General features: G+C 51.5%; 2 protein-coding genes across 2 annotated transcripts; both read right to left on the bottom strand.

Moving 5' to 3' along the window:
• Positions 1–31: 31 nt before the first annotated feature.
• Positions 32–4,307, bottom strand: Prss8 (serine protease 8). The gene is made up of 6 exons (XM_021662020.2): positions 3,953–4,307; positions 3,703–3,720; positions 2,192–2,354; positions 1,259–1,530; positions 1,003–1,169; positions 32–899 (listed from the first exon to the last, which is right to left on the bottom strand). The coding sequence occupies exons 1-6, from the start codon at positions 4,035–4,037 to the stop codon at positions 579–581; spliced, it is 1,026 nt and encodes a 341-aa protein (XP_021517695.1). The 5' UTR covers positions 4,038–4,307; the 3' UTR covers positions 32–578.
• A 2,301-nt stretch (positions 4,308–6,608) lies between these two features.
• On the bottom strand, positions 6,609–22,363 carry Prss36 (serine protease 36). The gene is made up of 14 exons (XM_060366200.1): positions 22,327–22,363; positions 21,961–21,996; positions 21,747–21,782; positions 20,582–20,890; positions 15,664–15,830; positions 10,375–10,624; positions 10,125–10,254; positions 9,565–9,803; positions 9,310–9,470; positions 8,352–8,589; positions 8,098–8,239; positions 7,522–7,787; positions 7,325–7,446; positions 6,609–7,064 (listed from the first exon to the last, which is right to left on the bottom strand). Exons 1-14 carry the CDS (start codon positions 22,361–22,363, stop codon positions 6,783–6,785), a joined length of 2,415 nt encoding a protein of 804 aa, XP_060222183.1. The 3' UTR covers positions 6,609–6,782.

The following is a 22,363-nucleotide window of genomic DNA, read 5'->3' as shown; positions in this document are numbered from 1 at the left end:
ATGTTCTTCATTTCATCTTACATACAGCCAGTTGTGTTAAAAAACATTTACTCCTTGCTCCTTTTACCCCTCACCCTGATCCAAGCCCCAGCCATCTCCGGTGGGGGCTCAGTCCTCCGGAGTCCAGGAGTCAGCTCAGCTTGGCAGTCAGCTTGGCAGCCAGTGGAGTAAGGCTGAGGTTTTTCCTAGCGAAAGACAGGCGAAGCCCAGGAGGCAGGAAGAGGACGGGTGATGGGCTCATCAGCAGGTGGGTAGGGCCCTGAAGCCAGCCTTCTGCGGCAGTCAGCGAGGCAGGTGCCCTCTGTGCTAGGTACAGGTTGAGGTCAGGGCTTGTTTTCCTAGCTGAGGCTTATGGGAGCTCCATAGGAGCCTAACCAGTAAGCTGTAGATAACAGAAAGGTGGCTAGAATTTCTGTCCCACTCCACAAGCTGTGAACTTCTTGGCTGTAGATTATAATCCCAAAGAGCAAACTCAGAAGAATGGGCTCAAAGATCAGGTTGGTGCCCTCCTGGACAGGCACATGTCCTTGGGGATGCTGTTGGTCCTGGATGCAGGTCAACTTTGAGGGTTAAGTAGCTTAATGTTCAAGCCAAAGGCAGAAGAGACCCAGGGTCAGGCCCAGTGGCAGGAAAAGTATAGGCCTTAAGGATCCTTGGGCTGGGGCTGAGTTGAAGACATGATGGTTGCAGAGGTGACCGTCGGGTTGGGACTCCTGAGTTTGGGGAACTACCCGAGGCTGGAGTTCTGCTACATTGTGGTGGATCCAGGAAGCGTATGTAGAAGTCAGAGTGTATACTCCAGGCCTGTTAGGGGCGCCACAGGCATCACCCCAGCTCACAATGCCTGCCAGATACCATAGCCCCTCCATGGGACAAGAGAGTGGCCCTCCAGAGTCACCCTAAGGAAGAAAAGAGCTCCGTCAGGACGGGCCTCTGGCCAGCGGTCCTCCATGCAGCTTCACCCAGCCCTCCACCTCTCAGGACACACCTGTGTTCTCTTACCTGGCAAGCGTCCTTGCCCCCCTTCACATAGCCAGCACACAGCATGTCTTGCTGGATCGTGTGGGGCTCCTCAGGCACAGCGTTGATGTTGTACAGGCAGCTGCAGGTCTCCCGGCTGATGAGCGGGACCTCAAGCTGCTGCAGAGGCCTGGGTGTCTGGAGGCTCACTGTGGGAACCACACACGCTTGCTCAGGGCCCCACCCTCCACCAGCCATCCTCCCTTTACTGACTCTGGGCCCCTGTGCCCGACCTCACCTGAAGGAGCCACATGACCCCATCCTGTGACAGTACAGTGGAGGCCATTGGGAAAGGAGGCGTTGGCTGCAGGGAGGCAGATGGGTTTGATGTAGCGGGTGAAGTTAACAGGGTTGCTGAGGCGGATGAGGGCAATGTCCCCCTGGGAGCCCTCTTCACGGTAGCTTGAGTGGGAGATGACCTGAGCCACCTTGCAGACCACAGTGTCACTGTTGTAGGAGTCTAGCTGGTGGGCCCCCAGCTTTACCTCATAAAGTTCTTTGCTGTGTTCTCTGCAGGCAGAGAGGCAAAGAGTAGGACCTGAGGAACCTCTTCTGTTCCCTGACCCCTGTTTTTTATGTTGTCCTGCCCTCAGATTCTTATCCCAAATAGCATTTGATGGCCTAGTTTTACACCATGACCCAAACCCCTCACTTCCCTCTGACCGGTTCCTTCCCCACCCCACCCCTCAAGACAGGGTTTCTTTCTCTGTGTGGCCTTGGCTGTCGTAGACTTGCTTTGAAGACCAGGCTAGCATCAAACTCACAGCAATCTACCAGCCTTTGCCTCCCCAAGTGCTGGATCTCACTGTGTATCTGGCCTGGAACTGTCTACAGTCAGCTGACCTTGCACTAACAGAGGCTTCTGCCTCTTGAATGCTGGGATTAAGAACATGACTACTATGTGTGGCCTAACAACACTGACACTCTTGAGCACACACCAGGAACTAGTGCCCCAGGAACTGGACTGACCCATGGCACACTTGTTTCTTTCTTTAGTTCTTTTTTTCTTTTGAGACACAGTCTGTTGTATCCCAAGCTGACCTTGAATTTACTATGTAGTAGCTATGGATGACCTTGAACTTCTGATCCTGTCTCCACCTCCCAAGTATCACCCAAACCCTGTTTCCAACCCACTTCTGACCTCCCCTCCGCCCCTCCATTGAGTTGGTACCTGGGGAAGCAGTGAGCAGCTGACACCACCCATTGATTCGACACGAGAGACCCGCCACACACATGGACGCCGTCGAAGGTGATGCTGACCTGCCAGGGCCACTGACCCGGCCTTGCACTGCCACCGCCTGTGATACGCGGCTGGATGACTACACCACAGGGGGCTGTCCAGGGAGGAAGGGGAGGTAGGTGAGGTCAGGCCCTTAGTGGCCCCACAGCTGTCCTTAGCCCTTCCACCCTGACATATTGAGAGCCTGGAAAGTGCTTTCACCCTGAGCTACCTTCCCCACCCCATGGCTCAGCAGCTGTGAGCTCACTTGCCCAGTGCTGTCCTAGTCAAGTGTCATGGCAGCCCTTTCCTCTTAAGCCTTCTTGCTTTCTATCCAATCTACCTCTTACAAATCTGAATGTTTTTATAAACCACAACTCTGGCCAAATCAGTCTTGCTGAACTCTTCCGTGGCTCCAGACTGACCGTAAAATACCTCTCAGAGGCTGAGAGATGGATCAGCAATTAAGAGCACTTGCGCATGTGATACACAGACATTCATACAGGCAAAATACCCAATTTTAAGAATTAAAAAAAAGATATTCCAGACGTGCATGGCACTATCCTGACTGTGGAGCTGGACACTTCCTGTCACATACATTGGGCCACACACTCTTCACCCCTGGACCTTTGTTAATACCACTCATTCTCATCTGGATGCCTTTCCCGCCCTTCTCTGCTAGGCTGAAGAGCCATTCAAAGCGCACAGTCTGTTCTGAGCTAGTTGGCTGAGTCACAGGTGTTCTCCCAGCTTCCAGGACCCTCAGTCCACAGGCACTGTCCAGGCTGACAACTGTTCTCACGCCTATGACTGTTCCAACTGCACCAGTCTGTGCGCTGCCAAAGGATGCCCCTCTTTCCACCCCATCCCTGCATCCGCTGGGCACACAGAGCTATGGATGAGGTTGAACACTGAAACAGAATTGGATTCTTTGGGCTGTGGACCTGCTCCCTCCAAGCTAGCATTTGGCAGAGAAAACAGGCGGCCAGACTCTTCCCCTGTTCCCTCAGAATCATGACAATGGCTACTACTTAGGGTGCTGCTGCAACAAATCTGGGCACCAAGGGGCTTTCCCTTCCCAATCTACAGCCCTAGAAGAACAGAACTGACAGCCTTTCAAGGCAAAGAAAATGGAGCTTAGAAAGATAAGGGGACAAGGTCACTAAATAGTTAAGCTCAGACTGAAACCAGTCTGCCTGGGAGCTGGTCTGCATAGTTTCCCTCAGAACCACCTCACCGACCCACACTAAGAGTCAGGCTTCGGACAACTCACTGCTTCCCTTTACCTCAGTTTCCTCATAAAGCAAGAGCCTTGGTTCCATACTCACAGAGCTGTTGGGAAACAGCGTGGCTAGCTGAGCAAGCCCAGCCAAGTGACAAGTGCTCCTAAAACCCCACCACTGGGGGACTCCAAACTGCCGTGCCCTCGCCTCCCCAATTCCCAGTTCCCCAGGAAGCCTCACCTTCGTCTCCATCGGCTCCTGGAAGGAAAGAAAGAAAGGGGGGAGTAAGCAGGGAGGCCTGAGTTCCCTGACGCCTTAACACCAACCGCTTTCCCAGAGCGGGACTCCTTGTTTAGGGGGCTAGAAGGTGGCTGAACGGTAGGAACACAGAGATGCTTGAGTTCCGTTTAGGGCTGTGCTCTACACAGGTTCTGCCTGCCTTCACAGGTGCCCTCTCCAGCCCTTCCTCCCGGCGCTGAGCCAGACTCACCCATTCTTGGCTGGAGCAATCCGATCAGGAGAAGAATGGCCACAGCCTCCAGCTGCCCAGGTCCCAGGCCCACCATTAGGGCCATGGCCCAGGACGAGGGCCCCCTGGGGGAGACTCTAGGTAGAAAGGGAAGAATGGAAGGCTGGTTTTGTGGGCTCCGAAGTGAGGAATCCCGGGACCTAGGCTGTGAAGGTGAAGCAGGTATGAACGCGGGCTTCCCAGCAGGAAATGACCACGGGGGATGGAAGACGGGGCACGCCTTTAGTCTCTCCACTGTGGACCTGTTCTGCCCTACAATCTGGTCATCATCACAGAGTCCTCTCCAGACACCTCATCGGGGAACCAACTACCTGTGGGCTCCTCCCTCAGCCACGCCTTCTTGGCTGAATGCAGTGGGCTTTTTTTTTTCCCCCTCCCTTGCTTCTGACCTCTGTAGCCCTTTCAGACTCCTTAGGCAGTGGGAGTGGTTTCGGTAGAGGAAAACTGATCCTGGCCAAAGAGCAGTCCTAGCAGGACTTGAAACCCTGAGGGCCAGCCAACTGTCGTCTTCTTCCTGGTCCCCTCCTACCTCCATTACCCCCACCTCCACTACCCAGCCTGGCCCAGACTTTATTACTGCAGAGCCACAGCCCCTGCTCATTCTTTTCCTCCTTCCTCAGGCCAGGTATCTAAGACTAGGACATGGCGGATGCCCCAGGCCAAGGCCATTCCTGGCAGAACCCCTCCATAAAGCCCGCAGCCTTCCTGCAGGTGTTGAGAGTGTCTGGCTATTGACAATCCTAAGTGCCTACCATGCCCCCAGGCACGAGTGGCAACGTCCTCAACGTTATTATAGAGTATGGATGTCGGGCCTCAATCGAATAATTGAATAATTTCAAACTGGGAGCTGTGATGGACAAAAGGAGCGCGGGCTCTGTTAATTGCACAGGAGCTGAGAGGTCCTAGAGGAAGAATGCTGAGAACCAAACCCCACGAGGACGTGGAAAGATGCTAACATGACAAAGCTGGGCCAGGTGTGGTGGTACAGGCCTATAAATGCCGTCCTCCCTCCCGCTGCCAAGGCGGAGGCAGATGGCTCTCTTGTTAGTCTGAGGCCAGTCTGTTCCGGGACAGCCAGGGCTACATAAACCTTTCTCTTTTTTTCTTCTCTTTTAGGGGCTTATTCGAAACAGGGTTTCTCTGTATAACCTTGGCTGTTCTGGACTTGCTTTGTAGACAGGGCTGGCCTAGAATTCACAGGGATCCGACTGCCTCTGCCTCCCGAATGCTGGGATTACAAGCATGTACCACCGAGCCTGGCTCATAAATCTTAAAAAAAAAAAAACAAAAAACTGGTTATGGTAAAGTGGGAGATCTATAGTTTAGGTTGCCAGAGTAGAAGCTCAGGGGGAGGGGCTGGGGAGATGGCTCAGTGGGTAAGGCACTTCCTATGCAAGCGTGTGCAGCTCCCCAGTGCCTATGTCAAGCTGGGTGTAGTGGTCCATGTTTGTAACCCTGGTACAGTACTGTGCGGGAGATCGCAGATCCTGGGGCTTGGCTGGCCAGCCAGTCTAGATCAAAGAACAAGGTCCGGGTTCAGTGAAACCCTGTCTCAAAGACAAGGCGGGAGCAGTAGCCTCAGAACCTGCTTATATGGACGAGTGTATGTGTGTGTGCACACAACACAGAAAGAGTTCAGGGAAAGGCGGCTTGTGTGACTGCTATCACTGTGGCACTTGGAGTATGGCTCAGGCTTCGGCTTGAGAAGCAAACTCTTGCTTCTACTTTCTTCCAGAAGCCTGGGCATCTGGACTTCAGCCCAGGGTCTTATCAGAGAATCCCTGGAGGACTTTGAACAGATGTTGACTTTAGAGGGAAGGGCAAAACTTTGGGAGTCATGGTATGTTTAGGGAAAGGATGAGTGAGGCAGGCTCAGTGTAGGGGGTGGGGTGGGCAGCTGGCTTGGTATAGAGGGCAGGTGGATGTATGCACGCACTTTAAAGGCCAGCCTGGGCTACAAAGTGACTCCAGGACAGCCAGGGCTATTACACAGAGAACCCTGTCTTAAACAAACAACAAACAAACAAACAGAACCCAAAGACTTCCACCCTTTCCCCAGGTCCACATTTGCCGTTGGCTTATGTGCTCAAATCTCATTTCTCCTCTAACCATTTCTTGATCCCTTAGTAAAGGAGTGTTTAGATGTGAGTACTTGGTGAACTTACTTTTTCAGGCTCCGGCTGTTGTGCTTTGGCAGTTATCAGGTGCTATGGACTGAATTGAACAGGTGAGTGGGGTGGGCAGAGGTGGGATGGGCCTGCAAGTGGCCCAGGTCCTGGGAATGTACGTTTAACATCCCGGCGTAGGTTTGGGGCTGGCTTTCACATCCCAAGCCTTCCTAGTCTAGTAGGTACAGAGACAGGGCTCAGGTAGGCTGCAGGTGCTGGGGACACTAATTCCAGTGGAGAGGTGACACACAACCAGCTGTCGACCTAATCTCCCCCGCCCAGAGGCAGGAATGAGGGAACAGCTGCCACGTTATAGGGGACACATTTCCTGGGATCCCAAGGCCTGACTCACCAAGAGGGAAGAGCCCTATCCTTGGGGCTTTCCCCTCACCTCTGAGCTGTTCAGTCCCTCAGCAGCCTAAGAGATGCCACAAAGCCACGTGTCTGTATTTACATCTTTATTGTCTGTCCCTCCCCCACCCCCAAGGATTCTTAGGTTCAACGTAGCCGGCACTGAGGTCCAATTATCTGAAAGCTGAAGCAGTATAGGTGGAAGAGGCCTGGAGCCGGCCGGTTGGGCCACATTCCGGCCCCAATGGGTGTCGTGAAGAGGAGCCATGCGCTCAGCCCTGGATCAGTGGAACCGATAGGAGCAGGAGCAGAGCGGCAACCTTAGGGGAGCTTGCAGCTCCTGCCAAGTCTTGGGGGCAGTGGTCACTGCCTTCAGGATGCCAGTAGGGGGAGCCACTGGGATGAAGAAAATGGGCTTCTCCCACTGTTTGCGATATCCAGGTTGCTTCAGGGTCCACGGCTGCGAACAGCTCCCTGCTCCCTCGAACAGCCATGCCCATGAGAATCCAGGGGCCTCCCTCAGTCTGGCACAGGAGGGGAGGTGCTGAGGTCACCTGCAGAGTTGGAGCCAAGGCCAAAAGGGTCTGTTACCCTTCCGTCTGGTTCTCCTGACTTCCCTAAGGTCCAGTCACAAAGCTCTGCATATCTCACCCTTAGGTATCCTGGTTCCTGGTCTCTCTAAGGTCTAGCCGAAAAATACTACCTGTTTGTATCTGGAACCCAATACCAAGAAATTCCAATTCCAATATGAATAGGGTCTAGCTACCCATAATCACCTTTCCCCTCCCTGGCCCAAGATGCCTAGGCCCTGTACCTCACATCTATCCTCCTGCTCCTCTGTGTAGAGGACACAAAATGTTTCGGGAGTCAGAATGCCCTGGTAGAGGCAGTGACAGAGTCGTGGTGTCAAGATGGAGACAGCAACAGCTACAGGAACTAGGGAGAAGACAGAGAGCTGTGAAGAGTCTGGCCTGAGGTCACTCCGCATTCCCATGACCCAAGGGCTCTCACCTCGGTCCTGGGGGTCCTTCCAGCCCAGCACCCAGCAGCTGGCCCCTGGGGGAATAGCCCCTGGATGTAGGCAGATGGGAAGAGCTGATGGGGATGGCTCCACCCGAGAGTTCAGCTCCAGGAGGGCCAGGGGGGGTCTAAGTCCTAAGTGGCGGGGCAGTCGGATGCTGACGACGGATCGAGATACCTGGTGGCCTTGTGGGAGGGTGCTGACCCCTGCCCGGCCCACATATACTTCAATGTGAGGCACTGTTGTGGAGCCCAGCCTGTGGGGACAGGAATCAGCTTCAGAATCAGATCCTGCCCTATCTCTTCCATAACTGGTGAAGTCCTTCCCAGAAGCACAGGGCAGAACAGGTCTCTCGGAACATCCAACTGCTTGGTGATTGATTCCTCTCTCTCCTGTCTCCGAAGATCTCACCCCCAACCCACAGCCAAACATCCCAACAAAAACACCCCACAACACTTTCCTGGTGCTATACAAGCCCCAAAGTGACAATGTCCTACTACTGAAAGAGTCCTTGATCTATTACCCAATTTTTTCTCACCTTGCCTTTTTGGCTAGAAGTGACCCACCTGAGAACACAGTGAGTGGCTGCTAGGACCCAGCCTGGGGCCACCAGAATCCCGGTGCAGACTCGATCACCAGTCACATGCACCTCTGTCAGCCAGGGCCACAACACACCAGCTGCAGTGGCTTTTGGCTTTAGGCCACAGGCTAGAGAGAGGAGGTGGCCATTTCAGAGGGAGTCCCAAAGCTGGGCCCCTGAAGGCCTTGCCATGATCTAAGAACTCCCAGAAACTCCTTGGGCCTCACAGACCCTGCTCACCACCATGCTCAGTGCGTGGGGGACAAGTCTGTTTCTCGGTCTCCTCCCCCTCAGGGCCCCAGTCCCAGGTTAGCTGGTCCTCCAGGTAAGCTCCCTGAGTCACATGACTGATCCATAGCCCATGAGTCTGCAGTGGGTAAAAGGCTCGGGGACGGAGACAAGCATTTGAGAGGGTTCTGTATCCAGCCAGGAACCACGTCCCCTCCTCACGACACAGAAGGCTCCAACCGGAATCTTTCTGCAGCAAAATAGTATTATTACTAGCGTGAGTGCAGGCTGCAGGTGTCCTGATCCTCACTCAGCTCTTTCTGGGATCTTGATACTTCTTTCATGGATAAATCCAACATCTTTCTAGCCGAGTGCCAACAGTAATTTGTGTAAAAATCCAGCCCTCCCTTGACAAACCCCAACATCTTCTCGGCTTTCTTTTGTTTATGTTTGTTTCGAAACAGGGTTTCTCTGTGTAGTCATGGTTGTCCTGGAACTCTCTCTGTAGACGAGGCTGGCCTCGAACTCAAGTGATCCGCCTGCTTCTGCCTCCCGAGCGCTGGGATTACAGGTGTACAACACCTGTCGCCCTCTTTCTGCCCTCTCTTAAAATTTGCCAAGATCGGGTTGAGGCGATGGCTTCAGTCGGTAAAGCACTCGCTTCACGAGGATCTCGGCTTTGGATCCCAACAGTCACATTTCTTTAAAAGAATGAGTAAGCCAGATCTCTTGAGTTCGAGGCCAGCCTAGCCTACAGAGTAAGTTCTAAGATAGCTAGGGCTACACAGAGAAACTCTTCCATAAAAAAGGAAAAAAAAAAAAGAAAGAAAGGAAAAACAAAAATGAAAATACACGAGTTTTTGTACCCCAGGCAAGAAGCCCGGGACGCCCCGCCCCGTTCCTAGCTCCTCCCTCCTCCAGCTGCGTCCTGGTAAGGACCGGATTTCCGCAGCGAGTTCCGGTCGCTTACCCAGCATAGGCCCGCCTCTTCCTCCTCCTGGTAGGCGGGGCAAAGCCAGTGCGGCGGGTGTCCTGGCGGCGGCACTGACTCCCCCTGGCGGCCGTAGAGGCAGTGACACCACCAGCTGTTGAGCAGCTGCGCCTCCAGCTGCGCGCTAGCTGGTGCGGACTCTGAGAGGAGAGAACGGCGAGCGGGTCGCCTCGGCCGCGTGGTTCCCGCCCCGCCCGCCGCACCCGATCCGGGGCCCCGCGCGGCTCCGCGCACCCCCGCGTCCCCAGCGAGCCAGGCGGCAACGGCTCCCGGGCAGGAAATAGTGCTCGCGGTGGGGCAGGCACACGGCGCTCGGGGCCGCGGTCAGGTTCACGCGCGTCCTCAGCTGCAGCAGCGCCAGGTCCGAGGCGGAGTCCCTGGAAGCGTTCGCGTGCGGCACGAGGCGCGCCACCCCTTCTTCCTCCCGCCGCGAGGGCAGCAGCACCCGCCAGGTCTCGAGAGCCACGGATGAGCTGTCAGAGATGGGGGGGGGGGGGGCTGCTGGCTAGGGATGCAGAGGACGCGTCTGCATTCCGCACACACCTAGCTTCCCACGGCTGGGACCCTTCGTCCAACGCTGGAACCCCGCCTTCTACCCTGTTATTCTGGTTCTCCCGTTCCGGACCGACTCTCCTACCAGACTCCCCCGCTTTGTGCTGGGTTCTGTACTTCCCAGGTCCAGGCACGGCAGGCTGAGTTACAACTCCCACACCAGGGGAAGGGCCGAGCTGTTCCCCTCAGGGGAGCAATCAGATGCGGGAAGGGGCAAGAGCGAATGATGCATTCTCACTCACTCCAGAAAGCAGCTGGCGGGTGCCAAGACCCAGCTGTCAGACACCAGAGCTCCATAGCAGGGTCTGGAGCCTGGCACCATCACCTGAGCCTCCCAGGGCCACGTTCCCGGCCGCGGAGCCTTCCCGCACTCTGAAAGATGAGAGGCCTGGGTCAGGGAGGGCTGCAGAAATCCTTCACCCTGCAGCCCCCACCCCGGTTCGAATCCGGCCTGCCCAGCTCAGTCAGGTTCAGTGTATCTCTGTCCTTCACCTGGTTGGGCAAAGCTGCAGTTTTCTTCTCTGGGCTCCCAGGGTCCTGACTGGGGCTTCTGGAGCTGGATGGGAAAGGCAGGCCCAGGCTCTGAGCCCGTCACGTGTTCCCGTATCCATGACTCGTAGGGAGCTACTGCAGTGAAGACCCCAGGGCGGTTCCTGCGTCCACAGCCAATGCCGAAGCTGGTGATTCCCGCCTGGAACCAGCGGCCGCCATCCTCACAGACCAGCGGTCCCCCAGAGTCACCCTAATAGTAGATTACTCCAGTCAGACGTTAGTTCAAGAACCCGCACACGGGTTTGGCCTAACATATGGCCACCTTCTAGGAACCTTCCTTTGTTTAGGCCTGGGCTTGAACCTAGGGTCTCACGAATGCTGAGCTCCACCCCCTTTGAAAAGCAAATCAAGGAAACCCTGTGCTGGTCGTGGTGGAGCACGCCTTTAATCCCAGCAAGGGGGAGGAAGAGGCAGACTGATCTTTGAGCTCAAGGCCAGAGTGCCCTACAGAGAGAGTTCAAGTACAGCCAAAGCTACATAGAGAAACCCCGTCTTGAAGGGGGAAAAAAAAAACAAAACTAAATAAATGAATCAATAAATAAAATTTTAAAGTAAATGAAGGGCCGAGGGGGTTGCTCAGCCGGGAAAATGCTTGCCTTGCGAGCTTATGGACCCGATCTAACAGATGTGAAAATGTGGTGACCTGAGCTCGCAAACCCGCTGGTAAGGGAGGCAGGAACAGCACAGTCCTCCACATTCGCTGGTCAGCCGATCTAGCCTAATGGGTGAGCTCAAGGTCAGTAAGAGACCCTGTCCTTTGTTGTTGTTGTTTTGGTACATACCCGTAGTCCCAACACTTGGGAGGGGAAAGGATCAGGACTCAGCGACATAGTTATTTTTAGGCTAGCCTGAGCTACATGAGACTGTCTCCAAACAAAGAAAAAGTGGGCCAGTGAGGTGGCTCAGTGGTTATAGGCGCTTGTTGCCAACCTGATCATCTGAGTTCAATTTCCAGTTCACATTATGGAAGGTGAGAACTAATTCCCTCAAGCTGTCATTTGCTGTCTACACGTGTGCTTTGACATATTGAGTGTAACACCCACCAAATAAATAAATGTAAAAATAAATTAGAGGCACTAGCTGAGGAAGACTCTGCTAGAACTAGGCAAATACAGTAGCAACAAGAGCATGCATGAGCACTCAGAGGCAGAGGCAGGTGGATCTCTGTGAGTTGGAGGTCAGCCTGGTCTACAAAGTGAGTTCAGGACAGCCAAGGCTACACAGAGAAACCCTGTCTCAAAAAATAAAAAAGCATTTATGTCCCTATATTTGTAGTCCCTGCTATTCCAAAGGCTGAGGCTGGAGGATCACTTAAATCCTTCAATCCAGGAGTTGAAGACCACCTTGGGCAATATAGAAAGGTCCTGTCTCTGAATGAACAAATGAATGCATTAAGGGCAGTGTGGGCTGGTGGTGTGGCACATGCTTTTAATAATCTCAGCACTTAGGAGACATAGGCAGGTGGATCTCTGTGAGTTTGAGGCAAGCCTGGTCTACAAAGTGAGTCCAAGACAGCCAAGACTATACAGAAAAACCTTGTCTCAAAAAGAGTAGAAAAAAAAAGTGTGTGTGTGTGACTGTGAAATGAAATGAGGAAGACCTAAAATCATTCTTCTTACAGTCTCTCTGTAGTTCAGCTCAGGAATCTCGGCAATCTGAGGAGTATCACAAAGGAGTCTGGGATCTGGAGAGACGGATAGGAGCACTGGCTACTCTTCCCAGAAGACCCAGGTTCAACTCCCACCCACACGGTGGCTCACAACCATCTGTAATTACAGTTTTAGGGGCCCTGATGCCTTTCTTCTGACTTCTTCAGGCACCAGCAGCCATGCACATGGTGTACGAATATACATACAGGAAAAATGCTGACACATATGAAACAGATTTTTAAAAATGTTTAAAGGGGCTAGAGAGATGGCTCCATGGTTAAGAGCACTCACTGTCTACTCTTTCAGAGGACCCAAGTTCAAGTCCCAGCACCCATATTGTGACTCAAAACTGTGTATAACTCCAGTTTCACAGGATCTGATACCCTCACACAGACATACATGAAGGCAAAACACCAATGCATATTAAATAAATATACAAGTAGTTAAAAAAAGAAGACTTAACATTTTGTAGATAACAGACCAAAATAACTATATTTTTAAAGACTGATTTTAGTGTTTTATGTATGAGTGTATACATATATGTTTGAATGCCACATGTGTGTCTGTTCCCAGTAGAGGTCAGAAGAGGGTGTTGGGTCCCCTGGAAATGGAGTTACAGAGGTTAAAAAGGTGCTAGGAATTGAACCCTGGTCGTCTGCAAGAGCTCTTAACCTTAGAGTCAACTCTTCAAATCTAGTTACTTAAATTTAACTCAGTTTTAGTTTTTCAGGCCTCCTAGCTCCCCTATGGGGTGTTTTGTTTTAGTTGAGATAAGGTCTCCTGAAGCCCTGGTAGTTTCAGATTCACTGTGCAGCTGAAGTTGGCCTTGCCTTCTGATCCTTCCACTTCTGCCTCAGGAGTTCTGGGATTTCAGGTGTGTACTCTTAGCTTGCATCATGCTGGAGATCAAATTCAGCACTAGCCAGGTACTCTAACCACTGAACTATGCCCCCAGTGTTTCTCCCTCTCTCAACTTCTTTCTTGTGTCAGAGTGGTGTGTGTGTGTGTTGGCCCTGGCTGTCCCAGCACTCTTTGTAGATCAAGCTGGCCTCAAATTCACAGAGATCTACTTGCTTCTGCCTCCCGAGTGCTGGGATTAAAAGCAAGCGACACCACCACCCAACAATACATATGTAATTTAAAAAGGGGTTTGAACACAGGTCCCCTGCATTTGTGGACAGTGCTTCCCCAAGAAGCTACAGGATATTAAATGAAATCTCATGTGTCAGGTGTGGGATACCTCCCTATGTAGGAGCTGTTCATCAGAGAAGTCCCAGAGGCTCCCAAACAGCACAGACTATTGCCTTTCCTCTTGATTGCCCACATAGATGCTAAGACTCTGTCACAGAAGATGCAACACACTTTGGTGGCAATACACAGAGAAATCGACCTGGAACTGACCAGAAACTTCTCTGCTGGCTAGCCTTCATAGTGCTGGGACGTGCTATGGAAGCTGGTGGGGAGTTCAAGTCATCAGCAGTCATCAATACCCAGCAGTGAACCCTGAATGCTACAAGAGCAACCTGGCCAGCAAGATATGCCCATTGACGAAATAGTGGTATGAAGGCCATGGAGGTAACCACCTGCTTTCTGCTTGGGTGTGGGGCCTGCTCCACAGGAAGGAGTCTATCCCTGGTAATATAGACCACACAGTCATGGGCCCCCTGTGGGTAATCTACTCTACTACTGTTCTTTGGCTAAATGGAGAGCTTACCGCTAGGTAGAACACTTGTATCAAAACCACGAAACCACCCGACCGTCCCCCAGGGAACAGGGCAGAAGAGGAGGTGGAAAGAACCTGAGAGCTGGAAGATGGAGAGGCATGCTGTGAAATGCTGCCTTCCAGTCATGGATGGGATGGCCATTGCATCCATGAACTCACCACAGTTGGTCATGTGCTTGCCTGCATAGGAGCGGATGAATGAAATCAGCCGACAGTCCAACAGGCAGCACTAACTGGACTCAAGTGAGTTGCAAAAATAAGAGGGAAGATGATATGGAGGTGGGGGTGGAGGGGTGCTGGGGGTTCCTGCTGGGAGAAGAAGGGGGGCTCAGGAGGGCTGTGATCAACGTACACTTTATATATGTATGAAATTGTCCAAAAGTGAGTAAAAGGTATTCAGGGCAGGGGAATCAAATGATTGACGCCGGAGGGGTGGCTCAGTGATCACAAGAGCACGTGTTGCTCTCGGGGAGAACTCAGGTTTGAGTTTCTCCGACCACGGGTTGGCGCATCTGAAACTCCAGTTCTAAGAGATCTGGTGCTCTCTTCTGGCCTCTGTAGGCACTGCACACATGTGGCACACCTGCCTACATCAGGCAAAAAACTCACACACATGAAAATAAGTAGATCTAATTTTTTAAAAAGAGACTGTGGGTCCTGAAACCTCAGAACCTTGTATCCACACCACACCACTACCATGAATGCTGGGTTTCATTTCTCAAAAAAAAAAAAAAAGTTGTTTCAAATACACTGTTTTGGCCATCATCCAATTATCTGGAAAATTCCCTTCTGTGAAGAATTAATTCACTTCCTCCAATAACTATTTGTTAGGTACCTACTAAGCAAGAAGTGCTGTGCTGTCGGCTGGACTTTGGGCTAAGAAAAATAAAAGCTAATACTTTATTAGATCTTGGTGAGGGCATTCATCATGTAACAGCACGTTGACATAGGTGACTCCATTACTGTCACCTTCCACATGTGAAGTGTGAGCATCTGGCAAAGCTGAATGTCTAGGAGTAGGCGGTGCTGGGCTTGTGAAGAGAACGGAGGCAGCGAGTGCAGGGCATCGCCCTGAGTGAATGTGCACTGTTGACATGGTCAAGGCCTTGGACCCATGAGAGACTGGCAAGGCTGTGTCCGCGTATGGACCGTGCTCAAGATGGGTGGCAATGCTCAACTCCAAAAGTCCAAGACAATCCATCAGTGTGTGCAAAGACTAGCACCTGCAGCTTCCTCTGGGACGTTTACAGCCTGAGACTCCTGGTCTATGGAGACCTCCTACTGAGACCAGCTAACCTTTGACACTGCGCTGTGCCTAACAGACACCCCAGCTCTGCAGCATGTGTGTCTGTCCTTTCTTTAGTCTCGCCATCACTAATCAGGGTTCCACAACCCCCACCTCATGGGACGCAGGGGTAGACATGGCCGTAACGAACACTCCAGAGTCCCGTGCTTTACCGCATCGTGCTCCTTTGGGGAGCAGGTACCCACAGGAGTCCTAGCTTTCATTCCTCCATAGCCTTTCCATCAGTCATTGATAATCTTTTTGTTTTGTTTTGAGATAGGGTCTCTTGTAGCCTAGGCTGACCACTATGTAGCTCAGAAAGGCCTTGAGTTGATTCTCCTGGCCTCTGCTTCCCAACTGCTGAGATTACAAGCGTGCTAGGCTAGGTTCCGTTGACTGTCTTTGACATTTTGTTTGTTTTGTTGCCAGAGACTGAGCCCAGAGCCTCCTAGGTGCTAGGCACATACTGTACGTATGAGCCATACTCCCCAGACCAGATTTCACTGAAGATGAGGCTCAAATATTCATCTACTCCTTAGCTGCTTTCTATGGGTTAGGAGACCTCTCCTCACCTGGCAAGTATCCCTTCGTCCCTCTGGATAGCCAGCGCATAGCATCCCTGGCAACAGCTGGAAAGTTAGGTTGAAAGGGCCAGGCCGGCTGTAGAGACACTGACAGGCAGCCTCTCCCAGCAACTTTAGCTCCACTTCCTGTAGCACCCAGGGGAGAGGCAGAGGGTCTGAGGACAGAACCAGAGAACAGGTACTGTGAATTAGGTATGAAACACTCATCTCCCCAGGGCTTAGCTTTGCCCCTTTGAGCTGCCTCCTGGATATGCCCAGCAGCATGCACCCAGTAGGTCTGGAGATGTAGCTCAGTTGGTAGGCTGTTTGCTGACAATGTACAAAGGCCTGTGTTCAGTCCCCACAACTGAACACACCAGGTGTGCTGGCACATGCACCTGGCACATGCCTGCAATTCCAGAATTTGGGAGGTGGAAGTGGAGAGTCAGAAACTTAAGGTCATCCTTAGCTACATAGCAAGTTCAATGCTAGCTTGGGCTATGTGAGACCCTGCCTCAGGGTGGGGGGGAAATGGTATCTTGGCCTACCACTTTTACTTACTTACTTTCTTACTTACACAGTATTCTGCCTGCATGTATGTCTGCACACCAGAAAAGGGCACCAGATCTCACTATAGATGGTTATGAGCTACCATGTGGTTGTTGGGAATTGAACTCAGGACCTTTGGAAGAACAGCCAGTGCTCTTAACCTCTGAGCCACCTCTCCAGCTTCTTGACCTACTGCTTTCATCACATCTTCTATTGCTCTTATCTTTGCTCTAAAAAGTTCTCTCCTTACGTTTGGCCCCTGTAAGCGGACAGTGAGAGCTGCCAGAGATGACGGCACAGGATGTGTACTATGTGAGGTCTCCAGAAAACACTGTACTACTGTATATGTGTGTGTGTGTGTGTGTGTGTAAGAGCTAAAATCACAGCTCTCAACGCTGGTGTGGAGGTGTTCAGAAAAAGAGCATCCTTTTCACAAAACTATCATTTGTATTAGATAAGGTCTTGTATGCATTTGCCAAATACAGAAACTGGACTTTAGGATGAGAATCTAGGTGTTAGCCACACGTGGTGGCACATGCCTTTAATCCCAGCACTTGGGAGGCAGAGGCAGGAGGATCTCTGAATTTGAGGCCAGCCTGGCCTACAGAGTGAAGTCCAGGACAGCCAGAGCTACACAGAGAAACTCTGTCTCAAAAGACAAACAAACAAACAAAAACAAAATACAATAACAAAAAAGAATCTAGGTGACATCCATGACCCCCTTTTTAAAACATTATTTTATGTGTATGAGTGTTTTGCCTGATTGTGTACATATCACATGTGTGTCTGGTGCCTACAAAGGTCAGAGAAGGCCACAGGCTATCCTGGAACTGGCGTTATCTGGAGTTACATTTGGGTGTAAACTACCATGTGGGTACTGGGAACCAAACCTGGTTTCTCTACCAGAGCAATCATTGCTTTTCTGCTTTTTTTTTTTTTTTTTTTTTTTAACTGTGGAGCCATCTCTCCAGCCCCCCTGACTCCCCTTTTAAACTCACCTTTCCCAATTAGTTTCCAAGTCACTTGTGACATCTCTGTATTCTCACTGTAACGTCCCAGTGCAGGAAGCATAAGCTTGGGCCTGAGTGATCAGCCCAGCATCCTGACTGTTCGGTTTCCTAATTCACTCTATACCTACTACTTCCAGGAGTAAATGGGTGCTGCAAGCTCAAGTGGGGCCCCAGTGCTAAGTTTTTGGGACCCCAACTGTATACTATCACTTCTGGCTGCTACTTTTTGTTTGTTTGTTTTTGTTGAGACATAGTCTCACTTTGTGGCCCTGGCTGTCCTGGAACTGACTGTGTAGAGCATTCTGACTTGGAACCCACAGAGCCTGGGGTTCATAGCTATCTCAAACTCATAGCGATCCACCTGCTTCTGCCTCTAGAGTACTGGGATTAAAGGTGTGCCTCACCACACCAGCCCAGTGGCTACTTTGGATGAATAGACTCAGGAGCCAGAAACATGTAGGGAAGGTGAAGAGGACCTTTTAGATTCACCAGAATCCTGGTCTGGCTATGATGGAACCTGTTCTCGGAGCTCAGCTGGCTGAGGAAGTCTGAGGGTGGTCGGTGGGGGTGGGGTGGTCCTGAGTTGGCAGCTGCTCTGTTTCTCTGCCTCTCAGACTGACTGTAAGATCTTCTAGATCCAGCCTCTGGCTGCTGGTGGTGGTGGGGTGCACACCTTTAAATCTCAGCCCTTGGGAAGGAGAGGCAGGATCTCTGCTACACTAACTCCAGAAAGTCTGTGTAGCATAAAAATGTGTTATGCAAGCATAAAGTTATGCAGACAGACAAGGAGACACGTTTCCTATGGGAATCAGCTTCCTGGAAATCCCTAGCAAGAACCCTAACATGACCATCTAAGCCAAAAGACGTATTTTTTAAGTTCCATGCTTACTTGGTTGCAGGATTAAATTGATGAGCTTTTTTACTGTTTCTCTATGATTCTTGAAACAGTACAATTAACTATTCAAGAAAACATTTCTAATAGATCACTAACAGCTTTAGCAAATAAGAGTAGAAGGAAAATAAAATTTTAGGAGAGGTAATAAATCAGATTCAGCATCAGGAATTGCTTGTGGAAAAACCAAACATTGTAGGTAGTAAAAGGACAAGAGTTTTAGGGCTTTCTAAAGAAAATATTTAATCAGGATCTGTTAGGATAAATGCTCTGGATATTCCCACTGCAGTAAAGCTACTACAAAACCATTACCTAACACAGGTATTTATGATGAGGAAAGAAGATAGGCAAACATAGGAGGTCAAAAAGATTTGTATTATACTATAAGTTTTACGGACAGGCTAACTCAGGTATCTTATCTCTAAGGAAAGATTGTAAACCCTTAGCAAGCCAAACAGGAGAAATTCCCCTCAGTGCTTACCTCCAGGGGGGTTGTAAATCTTTAGCCAACCTAGTTCGAGGATTATTAACAACCCCTAATTAACTAACAACAAACTACGTAAACAGACCACAAGTTTAACAAGCCCCTGGCCCTCTACTTGCTAAATTGGCAAGCAAGTCACTAGTTCTATGTTTGCTCTGCTTAAGAGGCTGTTAGGCCAAGATTTTTTGTAGACACTGCCTTTTACCAGATTGCCTTCAGTTAAAATATAAACTTTGTAAATGTTCTGGGGGATATGTCAACTTTAAGGTGTTTCTTTGTAAGACTACTATAAAAGTGTTGGCTTGACTTCAGTAAAACACAGAAGATCCAAACCAATACCACCTGGTGTGGGTCTGACTGTCATTTCGCCTATCTGTGCTTTCCTGATATCCGAATTCCCTGATTTTCCCACAGACTCGGGGCACCCGAAGGGGCCGGCCCTCAGCAGATCTCTGAGAGTTCCAGGGCAGCCAAGGGTACCCAGGGAAACCCTATCTCGAAAATCTGAAAGAAACCAGCCCAGTGTGGTGGTGCATGCCTGTAATCCCAGCACTCAGGGAGGCAAAGGCAGGTAGATCTCTGTGAGTTCGAGGCCAGCCTGATCTACAAATAGAATCCAGGACAGCTAAGGCTACACAGAGAAACCCTGTCTCAAAAAAAAAAAACAATAAATAAACAGACAAATAAACACAAGAAAAAGAACAGAAAAGATCCAGCCCTCTTATCCTTGTGAGCTTTGCCCTGCCACTCAGTCTAGCATCCTAACTTTTCTCCAGGGCCTGCAGGATGGCCTTTACTTAGCACATCCTCCCGTCACACCACCTCCTTCCCAGAAATCTCCTGCTCTGAAGGCCCATTGTCAGGATGCTCAGGTTCTTTCCACAAAGACTTCCTAGGTGTTCATGGTCATTGATCCCTGATGGTACCCGTCTTGAGCCATAGCTGTGGCATCTCCTCCACAAAGCTCTCTCAAAGCCCCCAGTCCTGTCAAAGTCTGACCAAGGCAGATGTGGAATAGCTATGGGTGTGTTTGCTAGTGGCAAAGTAACACTCAGTAACAGGGGTGGTAGAAAATGGAAAAGTCGCCTGCCCTCTGACACCTTCTAACACGGCATCAGTTAATACGTTGATCACCTACTGGCTGATTTTATGGTTTGTCTACTCAGGGTGATGCAGTCTCTGAGAAGGCCTGGGTTCTGCTTCTTTGCGTTCACTGCTGCATCTCTATTCAGTGCCTGCTTATCACAGTGCCTGGCACACAGAAACATCTTCAGCAAAAGAGTGAATGAATGGGGCTGGAGAGATGGCTCAGAGGTTAAGAACACTGTTCTTCCTAAAGGTCCAGAGTTCAATTCCCAGCAACCACACGGTGGCTCATAACTATCTATAGTAAGATCTGGTGTGCAGGCAGAATGTTGTATAAATAATAAATAAATCTTAAAAAAGAAAAGGATGAGTGAATGATGTTCTCAGTAGGGAGAAGCAAAAGTGGGTGAGAGGCTGAGGAGGGACGGATAGAATGGAAGGGAGGAAGAACAAGCTGTCCCGAGCGTCAGCACTTCAACACCTACCGCAGTAGCCATACCCACAACCCCTTCCATATAGCTGTGCTAGCCACTGATGACAGGCTTTGCGTGGATTTTCTCCTCTGAGCCTCCCAACACCCCCGGGAGCTGTTTTCCTCCTTTCACAGGAGGAAATGTGCAGGGAGAATGCTTTGTCTGAGTAAAGCTGGGACGGAACCCAAGTCTGACCTAAATCCAGAAGAGAAAAGAAAAGAAAGAACAAAACCAAAAAACGGGAGAAAAAGGTGTGGCCAGGAGTGGGGCAACCTTTTAGCCAGAGAAGGGTACAAAGAAGGAGGTTCGGAATTTTCCGTGGATCGGAACCGAATCTCCTGAGCTCTGCCTGGGTCCCTCCCTTTAGGCCTCACTTCCAAGGTGGCCACCCACACGGGGCCGGGTGGGTGGGCAGGAGGGGCGCCCCACTTACCAGCCTCCTGGACGTCTCCCCAGCCGGTGGCCCAGCAGGTGGTGCCATGAGCGAAGAGGTGAGAGGCGCGAGGCAGGCAGACCGGCCGCACCGAGGGGCCCAGCCTGGCAGGCGAGTCCAGGCGCAGCAGGGCCAAATCATAGCCCAGATCCGCTCTGCTGTAGTTGACCGGCACCACGATGGCGGCCACTGCGCGCTCGTGCGCGCCTTCCAGGGGCCCGTCCTGGGAGTGCACGCCCAGCAGGACTGACCACTCCTCGGCGGGTTCCAAGGTCCCATTCCTGCTCCAGTACCAGGGAGGGAAGGGGACTATGTTGGCCGCCAGGAGTCAGCAGATCATGTTGAGGCTGAGTTCTGGGAGCCGGAGCCGAGGGGTAGATAGAGCCAGTAGGAACCCAGGGAGTGAAGGTTGAAAGGGTCAAATAGCATCCTTTCAATGGGTGCTGCCAAGGAGGACGCTGGAATGATAATTCTTATGCCAGGGTATTCACCCTAGACAGCGGGACTTTGCTAGGGTAAGCTGGGAAAGTCGAGCTACAGGACCGGGTTAGGTAGAGCTGCAGGGCGGAGTTAGCCTTTGAAGTAGAGAACCGGGACGAAGACTGTACTCACGTCACGAAACAGTGAGCGGCGGAGAGAACCCAGGAAGGGGCGATGAGGGAGCCCCCGCAGATGTGGCCCCCACCGTGATGCAGGCTCACCTGCCATGGCCAAGTGCCAGGATGGGCGTCGGAGCCCCCCACGATGCGGGAAGAGGGCTCAGGGCGGCCGCAGTCTGGAATGGAGACCCCTGGACGTCAAAACCCTGTTAGGGGTCCCCTCCTCTCCTCTCCTCGGACTCCAGAGATCCTGGAAAAAGCCTGAACCTCCATTTACTCCTTCAGCGTGTCCTGAACAAGAGCAAAGCACTGCTGAGTGTGCCTGGGCACTTGCAATTCACTCATGACCTAGCCAGCCTGAAACTTCTTTACGGTTCAAGACAGCCAGGTGTGATGGCCTTTAGTCCCAGCTCGGAAGGGAAAGGCAGGCAGATCCCTGAGAGTGCGAGGCTAGCCTGGTCTACAGGATGAGTTTCAGGACAGCCAGGGCTATAGCGAGACCCTATCTCAAAAACCAAACCAAACAACAACAAAGAACAAGATCCAAGGCAACTCAAGCCTCTCACCTAGGTCTTCAAATTCTCCTTGGGTAGGACTGACAGCTGGAAGACAGAAAGTAGAGAGAGAAAGATACTCCTTAACTTTAACCCCGACATTGCCCGGTCCCCGTCTTCCTGCCCTTCCCCCACTTTTGCCTCCCCAATTCACTGTTGTTTAGCCCCTTGATCTGCCTGCATCAAGGCTACGGGCACCTAGCTTTCCCCTGTCTACCAGCCTTACCTGAGTCCTGGAAGGCTTCTGGGATGGGGCTGACCACTGGGAAGACAAGAGGGAGGTAGGAAAGGCTGGAGAGATGATGCGCTTAGGTGCGGCTTTCGCTCCTGCCCCGCCCCAGTACTAACTGAAGTGTCCCCACCACTCCCAGGACTCCTTTTCTGATTCCCCTTCTATATGATCCCTTGGGCTCCTCCTACGGCCCTTCTCTCCTTCTGCCACTCTCACCTTCATCCTGTTGACACTCTACTTCTCTACCGTCTCCTCTGGTATCTATCTCACGGCAGTAAAGGATGCAGGATACATCACCTGCTTTTCAACTCTCTAGGTGTTGGTACCAGGCTTCTTGTAAGCCCTATCCCCTGAACTTACCCAGGATGACAACTGGGAGGAGCAGGTGTTGGGACAT

Source organism: Meriones unguiculatus, chromosome 14 (genome assembly GCF_030254825.1).
Source record: "Meriones unguiculatus strain TT.TT164.6M chromosome 14, Bangor_MerUng_6.1, whole genome shotgun sequence".
NCBI lineage: Eukaryota > Metazoa > Chordata > Mammalia > Rodentia > Muridae > Meriones > Meriones unguiculatus.
The sequence above is the reverse complement of the archived record's forward strand: the minus strand, read 5'-3'. Positions and strand labels throughout refer to the sequence as shown.

Bases quoted from the DNA above. Each gene is read 5' to 3' on its own strand.
- Prss8 (XM_021662020.2), bottom strand. From the start codon at position 4,037: ATGGCCCTAATGGTGGGCCTGGGACCTGGGCAGCTGGAGGCTGTGGCC. The intron at 1,170-1,258 runs GTGAGGTCGGGC...TGGTTCCCACAG, and splicing joins GGGTCATGTGGCTCCTTCAG to TGAGCCTCCAGACACCCAGG. The intron at 900-1,002 runs GTAAGAGAACAC...TTTCTTCCTTAG, and splicing joins GGGGCAAGGACGCTTGCCAG to GGTGACTCTGGAGGGCCACT.
- Prss36 (XM_060366200.1), bottom strand. From the start codon at position 22,363: ATGTCCCAACACCTGCTCCTCCCAGTTGTCATCCTGG. The intron at 8,590-9,309 runs GTAAGCGACCGG...ATTTTGCTGCAG, and splicing joins AAGAGGCGGGCCTATGCTGG to AAAGATTCCGGTTGGAGCCT. The intron at 7,065-7,324 runs GTACAGGGCCTA...CCAACTCTGCAG, and splicing joins AGCAGGAGGATAGATGTGAG to GTGACCTCAGCACCTCCCCT.